The following is an 8,545-nucleotide window of genomic DNA, read 5'->3' as shown; positions in this document are numbered from 1 at the left end:
GGGGGGCTCGTCCTGCTGCCGCCCGGCGTCCCGGAGCTGGGCCCGCGGCGGGCGCGCGGAGCCCCCGGCGCCCCTGCAGCCTGCTCTCCCCTCTCAGTCAGGCCGCGACCTGCAGCAGTACCAGAGCCAGGCGAAGCAGCTCTTCCGCAAGCTGAACGAGCAGTCCCCCACGAGGTGCACTCTCGAGGCCGGAGCCATGGCCTTCCAGTGAGTAGCCTGCGGCGTGGCGGCCTCCCCACCTCAGAGAGGACCGAAGGCGCTTCTGAGGCAGCTTGGGGCTTTCCTGGGAGCTGGGCCATCCGAGCAAGGATGAGTCCTTCACCTGCCTGCTCTGCCAGCTGAAATACGGTAGCTGCTTTAAGGGAGCCGCGTCTACGTTATTCCTTGCTGGCACTTGCTTTTCATCCCGTTTCTTAGTTCTGTATTTGCTGTAGGTTTATGTAGATTCTGTTTCCCTTAAGCCTTCTTTGTGGATTTGCCCCCCCCCCCAATATCTCTTTTTACCTTTTATGGCTTTCCTATGGCTTCGGTGTCTTTCCTTGTGTAAAAAGAGCAGTCCTTGCTAAAAGCAGACTGGCACCACTTCTGTGAGCTCTTCGCGCACAAGACTCTCCTCTCTGCATATCCTACAAGGGTGTACTTTTTCATGCATTCCTTTTACATGTGGAAATGCATGCAGCTGCTCTGTTTGTTGGATTTTTTAAAATTTCCTTAACATCTGACAAGCCTTCCCCCTCCCACATTCTAAAATTGATTTGGTTGCATTGTTGGCAAATGTGTTGGTTACATTTAATTCATTTCTTAAATTATCTGAAAACTCAGCTTAAGAATATCTTTGGCTTCTTCCAGTAACACATAAACAAGGGAATTTAAATATAAAATAATGAAAACTTACAACAAAAGTGAGACAGACATCCTTATCTGCTAAGGAATARAAAGGGACTGTGAATGAAAGTGGAAAGAGGAAGAATTCACAGCTAGTGRAAGAAAGAAGAGCAGGCAAACTTATGTTTGAGAAAAGGAAATGTTTCTTTACCATGGCACATAATTACTTAACAGACAAATTGCTGAAGAATTTAATCAAGGCCAAGATCTTTTCAAGCATCAGAATTACGCTATTGGCAGAAACAGTTATGTTATAAAAACAAGTTTATATGAGATCAGTGAGGCCGAGTTGTGAAAATTTCTTTTGCGAGTGACATGCAGAGTTTCACTAAGCACCGCTTCTGCTGCTGCCTSCCCAGTGGCGAGATCCCTCCCAGTTCCCAGGCTCCAGGAGCAGGGGCACGTTTGTGGTCGAGTGAGTGGGCGGCAGCCTTTGAATCCAGGGCAAGGCGTGAGTTTAAGGCTCTGTTTCTATAACAAGAGCCCTTTAACAACTCTCCTGCCCTGACACTTAGATGTTCAGAGATTTAGTGACATGAAAAGACAAGAACAGAAGCCTTTGGAAGGGCTTTAGGCCATTTGGGTAAAAGCCATGACATTGAGGCAGGCATTTCTTGTGATTGACTTACAGATGATCAACTATTACAAGATTTCTTCCCCTCCCCCCCCCCACCAGCTTCTAGTTGCCTTTGATAACAGGGACTTTTGGTGGGTCAGATGGGGCACCAATTCAAATAGTCCAGTCACTCCTAACTGCTGGTGCGATTTGGGCGTTGTTCCTAGAGCTAACTGCAAAGTGCTGCTCAGCATCTTCTGGAAAGCTGTCAGGTTTTAAATGTTTCCCTGGCACTGCACTGACTGACAGTGGGGGCTTGGGAAGGAGCCTTTGTAGATCCTAGTAAATTCCTTGCTGTGTTTTTCAGTACTACTAGAACAGTGTCCAGGAAGGCTGCTCTGGTTGTGCTGCCCAGGAAACCAGAACCTCTTACTGATGGCTTTAACATCACCAGGCCTGATGAGCCAGGTTAATTTGGGCAGGTTCATGTTTTGATAGCAGGCTTGAAGAAACAACCAGGTTGTATAGCAAGGTTATATATAAGGGGGGAAAAGGAGTGTCTCCCTCCTGGACTGAGTCAGTCCACAGGCAACGGACAGCTGCATAGTGCTCACAGGAGGCCTTTCTAAGAGAGCGTGTTAAGGCAGGATCCATGTGAGAGAGGATGACTTTCAGGTCAGAAAAAAAATRTATCCTGTGATAACACTACAGAAAGGAGAAAACAAGGAGGCTTTTGAGACTTAGTCTAAAACAATACTGACTGATGCTGGTTAACACAGCACATCTCTTCTGCCAAATCAGAGCYCTGACTGCTGAGGGCAGCATAACCCAGGACGGAGCATTTTGTGGTGCAAAACATAAAAGTGTGGCTAAGGACATTGCTGAACCTGCTGAAGTGATGTTAAACATTTTTAGCTTGATCTGTTCAGAGAAAAGTCTCATTTCTGGTGAAATGTGAAGCTCAAACTAAGACTACTGAAGCAAATTTTGTTAAATGTAACATTTAGATTTCAGATCTGGAAGCTGTGCTGCCCTTTCAGCTACAGTACTTAGGCACTTCTGTACCTGCATGGCCATGGGTGCTATGCAAGTCTGCCGTGCTGTCAGTCATCAGTTGACCTTTGTCTGGTTAATGGCGTAAGTGCTACTAACACATCATGTTGAAACAACCCTTGGCCTTTGACACTGGTAGCATCTATAAGGATTAAGCTTTTTTGTCTCAAAAAGGTTCAAAACAATTGTAAGAAATCTAGCAGCTGAAGTTGGCATGTGGAAATCTGGAGTACAGAAGATGTAAGTGGCAAGCTGCAGCATCTGCTGCTTGTGTGCATACATTGCCAAGCAGTCTGTGTAATCAGATGTTGTGTTAAAGCTCAGAATTGTGCACACAGTGTGAAATGGAGAAATCCAACTGTGCAGGAACTCTGTTCTGATGTTGCACTGAGGCTGACAAAGCTGTGCTTCAGTCTAGGACAGAATGGGTTGTGCTTGCTGTCTGTGCTGCTGGCAGATTAATGTTAAATCCAAGATGTTTAATATCACATCAGGGAAAGGCAAATTGGGAAATCCAGCTGAAGAGCTCCAGGCAGGACCAGCTGGCCTGAACARAGATAACACAGCTGTACTGACAGGGGATGTTCCTTAGACTGCTCTCTTGAGCATGCTGCTCTGGCTCTCGGGGAATGCTGTTGCTATCTGACACAAGTTTTGTTTATTTCAAAAGACCTTTTCTGTAATGACTATGGCTAAATCAAGCTCTGAGTGATGATCTAGGGAAACCCTGAGCTGTTAAAGAGACCTCTGAGGGTGAGGGAGAAACAGGGGCATGAGATGTACTGTAGAACTAACGTTACAGATTGCAGTCCAAGCTGAGGGACATGAAAAGGAGATAAAAACATGTGCTTGCACAGATGCTCTTGAATAATGGATTGTAACTGAAGTGTCTTGCTTCTGCATGGGATGGATCAGTTATTTGAAGGGTGGCAAGGTTTGCCCCCAAGCCATGGAGACAGTGGAAGGGAATAATCCTGAGCCTGAAAGCTACAAGTTGAGGATGGCTAACTCAAAGGATTTGGATTTTTCAGAGATGGCTGGAAACACGGTGGGGAAGAGGAGGAGGAAGTTGTTTTATAGACTTGGTGCATCTATTAACCAAATATTTTAAGCCATTTACTTAACTACAGTGGCCTTAAAACTGGGTTAAATTTCTAACACACTTTAATCTGTATSCTAATTGGGCTGCTACATAATGGTATTATGTGGAGAGTCAAGGAAGGTTATGTGAAAGTAGCATTTAATTCCTCCTTAATAATAAACATTCTAAGTGTATCCAGAGCCATCTGCCATCTCTGCTACCTTAGTTTTGGTAGAAATACTGTTCCCTCTGTTTTTTTATTGGCCAGATAAGGAGGAAGATATAGTGGGGAATGCGCTACTGCAGACAGTTGTGATGAAGCCTAAATAACTGCTTTTCTGTCTAGCCAGGTCTAAATTTCAAGATTGGCTCCACTTTATTAGTTATTTCAGGAAGCTTTTTATTTGAATTATAATGAAAAGCCCCTATTCTCATATGCTGACAGACACTGGAACTCACCCTGAAACAAGGTCAGAACTAAGCCTCTGAAAGCGAGTAAGTATTAGATGCAGTAGAGAATGGGGGTGGGGAGGAGGGTAAGAACAGGACCTTTGTGGGTTCAGCTGCAAAAAAMCTCAAATTACATTATACAGTAACAGCAGCTCCTGGTTCAGAATCGGATCTTGGGCTCCTAACATCGCAGCCCAGGAGCTGATAGCACAGTCATGCTTGGATGCTGCAAATCTGCAAGGGAAGTCATCAGATCCCAGCACTGATATTTTTCCCCAGCTACCTTTGAACAGCAACACTGCACCAATAGGCTGGTGTCAGGGAAGAAAGCGGCATTTAGTCCTCCAAACTGGAAAGCGGGAGCATAATACAAACAATAGCAGACCTAAACCTGATGTTCTCTCTGTCTCATCAGAGGAGGAAGAGTATGAAGGGTTGTGTTTGATAGGATTGGTTCAAAATTGATTGATTAATGCTCTCTCTGCTGTTCTAGCTACATCATTGAGAAAGGGGTATGTTACCTGGTCCTATGTGAAGCTGCATTCCCCAAGAAACTGGCCTTTGCATATCTGGAGGACTTGCATTCGGAATTTGATGAGCAACATGGCAAGAAGGTGCCAACGGTCTCCAGGCCCTATTCCTTCATCGAATTTGGTGAGGTSTCTCTCCCTGGGACTAGTTAGGAAACTTCTTGGAGGGGCGGGAATGAGAAGCCAAGGGATCCTCTCCAGCTTGGTCTGTGGAGTTGCAACTTCATCTTCTTTTTGGGACCACAAAAATGGGTGTTTTGAGCAAGTAGAGAAATGGTAGGAAAATGGTAAATGTCCTTTGATTCAGTTTTCCTATTTTAAGTTTCTTGGCTTCTCTCCAGTGAATGTTTGTGTGCAGTTGCTGTCTCAGAAATGCTTCTACTCCTTTGGCAGCCAGGCTGCTCTCTGTGAGGCACGACTTCTCTCTACACCGCATCCAAAGGAGTTAGTGCAGAGCTAATGGGGTTAGTAGGGCTTTTTTGGTACAGCACCTGTGATGAAAGGGAATGGGATGCAAAGTGTAGGGGAACCAATATCCACTAGAGTGCTGGAGAAGGAAGGAGAACTCTGAGTCTGTTGACTCTAGATCRGTTGACTATCCAGCAACAAGGTCTCTAAGCCCTCCTGCCTTGCTGATAGGCTGAGGTTTCTCTGTGCTGGCCTGGTGGGACAGGTTCTACAGAGTAATGTAATAAGCAGCCCAAAGGGCTATCTTGTGCTGTATTYCTCCAGTTGTTCTCACATACAGTGAAAGAAGAGCTATGCTAAACCTGAATGGTTTCTCACCCCACACACTMTTTTGTGACAGTTTTTGAGGGTGCATTTCTATGAACATTGTTAACCAGAAACCCTGGAGCTGTTTCGCAGCCCACCCCGATGTCTACCAGACCACKCATTGGAAGTCCTCTCAGATTGATGGTGAGGGGTGCCTCAGTTAGAGGRTGTAGGCTGAACCAGAGAGTTTGTTTTCTGTCCTTGGTAAAGCAAGCAGTGGGGGAAAATCGACTTTTCCACTGACAGCCACCTCTTGTTCCAGACACCTACATCCAGAAAACCAAGAAGCTCTACATTGACAGCCGGGCAAGGAGGAACCTGGGTTCCATCAACACAGAGCTGCAGGATGTGCAGAGAATTATGGTGGCCAACATTGAGGAAGTCTTACAGCGAGGAGAAGCGCTCTCAGGTACAGGGAATGGCTGCCATTTGGAATACAGTTCTCTGTCCTGTTGGTCAGCTGAGCAGGCGGAGCATACCTGAGGGAAGGACTTGCTAATCCCTGAGCCTCCTAAGAAAAGCAATGGAGTCAATGGGTATTTCATTTTAACCAGTTACATCCTAAAGCAGCCAGTAGGTAGTAGTAGTGTCTCACAGGCTTGGGTGACTCATCCTAGTGGAGCAAGCGTTGCAGCACTGCAGATAGTACAAGGCTTGCTGCTGTGCAGAACTACTGCACTTCCAGCATCTCCTGAGAAACTCTCAGTTAACGTAATATTTGGGGAACATTTGGTTGTGTTAATCTTGAGACTAACTTCTMTGCCCTTTCCCTTTAACAGCTCTTGATTCCAAGGCCAACAACTTGTCCAGTTTGTCCAAGAAGTACCGTCAGGATGCGAAGTATCTGAATATGCGTTCCACTTACGCCAAGCTTGCGGCTGTAGCTGTGTTTTTTATCATGTTGATCGTCTATGTGCGATTCTGGTGGCTGTGAACTGGTTACAGTTGCTGAAGAGGGAAAGCCTGTAGCCTGGCAGGTGTATGTGTGCAGGACACTGTTCACGGGGATGTGCATTAGAATCCACATAGGACCATCACCTTTATGGGAATGTCCTGAAGGCGTTAGGTGACACCTGAGTACTAYACCTCTTAGTGAATCCTAACCATAGGTATAAAGGCTTGTTGACTGCAGGCTTCTCCTCTGAGAGCGTTTGCACTAGAGGACTGTAGTTTGACCTCCCGAAGTTCTGCACCCCTCCTAGGGGTGAGCTCTGGGAACAGTCAATCGGTACAGTTTAGCAGAATCATGCTGTACATCCTCCTGTTGAGTAGCTCTAGTGGGAACTGGACTCTAATGAACATTCCTTGTGTTGGCAATGTTTGCTTTTCTAGAATCTGGGTCTGCAGTTGTTGGGGTTTTTTTTTAAAGACAAGACTCCCTGTCTGAAGGCAAGTTCTGCACTGTACATATTGTAGTAGCTTTCACCTCTGTTGAACTAGCTATTGTTGAGTTTTCCTTGTCTGACAACTTTGCTTGTTACACTTTCAATTATTTTAGGAACAAATGGATGTTAAATTATGCCTTAAAAATATATTCTGGCTAGTACTAGGAGAGGCAGTGAAACTATTAATTAATTCCTACAAAATTAAACTACAGGTTTGTAAGTGTCCGCTTTCCCTCTCCTGACAGCTATGTATGAGAGTTTGTTTCCATGTGATGAAGAACAGGGTACTTAATTCAAATGCTCTTGGAGCAGGCACAGTGCAGACAATGTCAGCACTCTTTTTTTTCCCCTTCTATCTGCAGATTCACTACATTATTTCCTTCCTGTTTGTAACTGTGCTTTCCAAAACACATCAAAGCTGCCATCTCTAGGATGCTTATTTTCTTTCCCCCTCTTTCTTTCACCCCCCAAAACCAAAAAACCCAAAACTTTGAATGTTGTTGTGAAGAAAAGGCAGTGTTTCCTTAATGAATGTTTTAGCTTTACGTGAAGGATTCAGGATAACAACTTTAAATCCTTTGGAAATGCCACCTTTTTTTCCTGTTTTCACCCTCTCCCTACCTCACTTGGAAAGCTGAAACTGTAGCTGAAGGAAAAACTCACTGTGGGGCAATGGTGTATAACTTCTTATTTCTCATGGGCCAATCTGTATAGTTCCAGTATAATGTGATTTTTGTCCACCAGTGCAAGAACTAACACTTTATCAGTCTGCCATTTTTAAAAAACAAAACCTGCAGCTCAGGCCTTTTCGCTCTTTTCTGCACTCAGGTGCCTGTTTCTGCCACTAGGTAGGAAACGGGCACTGTCACAGAAGGAAATTTCAGGGCTCCCCAGCACCTTTTAAAAGCACGTAATCTTGTGCAATTCTGGACATAATTATGACCGAAAGTGTTTCCTGCCACTGGGTAGGAAACAAGACACTCTTGTCCTGGCTGGGAGCACTACCCAGCTTGGCTCCTCTTTGGACTAGCAGGGAAGCAGTTGGCACTTGTCCACCACTGATGAACCTAGCAACTCTGCTCTGCCACCTGGTCTCAAATCGTCTGATTTCTGCATGATGCTTCCACGTGTTGCTTTGATTGTTGTATTATTTTTTAATCCTATAAGTTGTGTCCCTAACAGGTGAATGTCCCAGTGATGTAGGTCTGTGTGTAATGTAGGTCTTGAAAGGTGAGCAGACGCTGACCGTGCCTGGATTGCCATGACTTGAAGGGAGTGATGCTTCTGCAGTTAACGGCAGCCCCGTGAGCAGCTGCCTGCTGCAGCGCCAGTGTCAGCAGTGAAATAAACGCTTCCAAAAAATCCCCTCTGCTGCATGGAGTTTCCTGTCCGTATTTGCATGCTCTTGAAGGATGCTCTGTTTCCTTTCAGGGGTACAAGAGAGCAAAGACCTTTTGGTAAAAACTCCTGTAGTTGAAGTCAGCTGGGATGATTGCAAGAGTAGATGTCTGTGTTAGTTGTTCGCGTGGTCAAGGCTCTGAGGAGAAGCCAGTACTAGTTTCTTCGTGAACTTCTTGCGGGGKGTCAGAGATGTGGCTCCTTGCCCTCGTGCACAGCAGCAGCGGTGCGGCGTGCCAGGCCCTGCTAGGCAAGAGCAGCCCCTTTGCCAGCGGTTGCAGTGCTGGGCGAAGTCCAGGGCTGCTGCCTGCAGGTGGCAGTGCCTCCCTGGAGCTGGCACCGCGGCGCGGGGGGAGCAAGGATCTCTTCCGAGGGTGCCTCAGCCCCGTGGCATGCTCTGGCCTCCCGGGAGACCTGTGCAGCCTCCCCGGGC

General features: G+C 46.1%; 1 protein-coding gene across 1 annotated transcript in view; it reads left to right on the top strand.

Annotated features, from left to right (window-relative positions):
* The window catches only part of SEC22B (SEC22 homolog B, vesicle trafficking protein), a 9,491-nt gene extending 1,412 nt beyond the window's left edge, over window positions 1-8,079 (top strand). The window contains exons 2-5 of the mRNA XM_085300296.1: window positions 37-207; window positions 4,519-4,679; window positions 5,592-5,738; window positions 6,109-8,079. Of these exons, the coding sequence (XP_085156422.1) occupies window positions 37-207; window positions 4,519-4,679; window positions 5,592-5,738; window positions 6,109-6,263 (634 nt within the window). The 3' untranslated portion in view covers window positions 6,264-8,079. The remainder of the gene's footprint in view (window positions 1-36; window positions 208-4,518; window positions 4,680-5,591; window positions 5,739-6,108) is intronic.
* Window positions 8,080-8,545: the final 466 nt, after the last annotated feature.

Source organism: Rhea americana, unplaced genomic scaffold, assembly GCF_003343005.1.
Source record: "Rhea americana isolate MKP2758 unplaced genomic scaffold, rheAme1 scaffold_162, whole genome shotgun sequence".
Taxonomy (NCBI): Eukaryota; Metazoa; Chordata; class Aves; order Rheiformes; family Rheidae; genus Rhea; species Rhea americana.
Note: the sequence above shows the minus strand (reverse complement) of the source record. Positions and strands in the feature narration are given on the sequence as shown.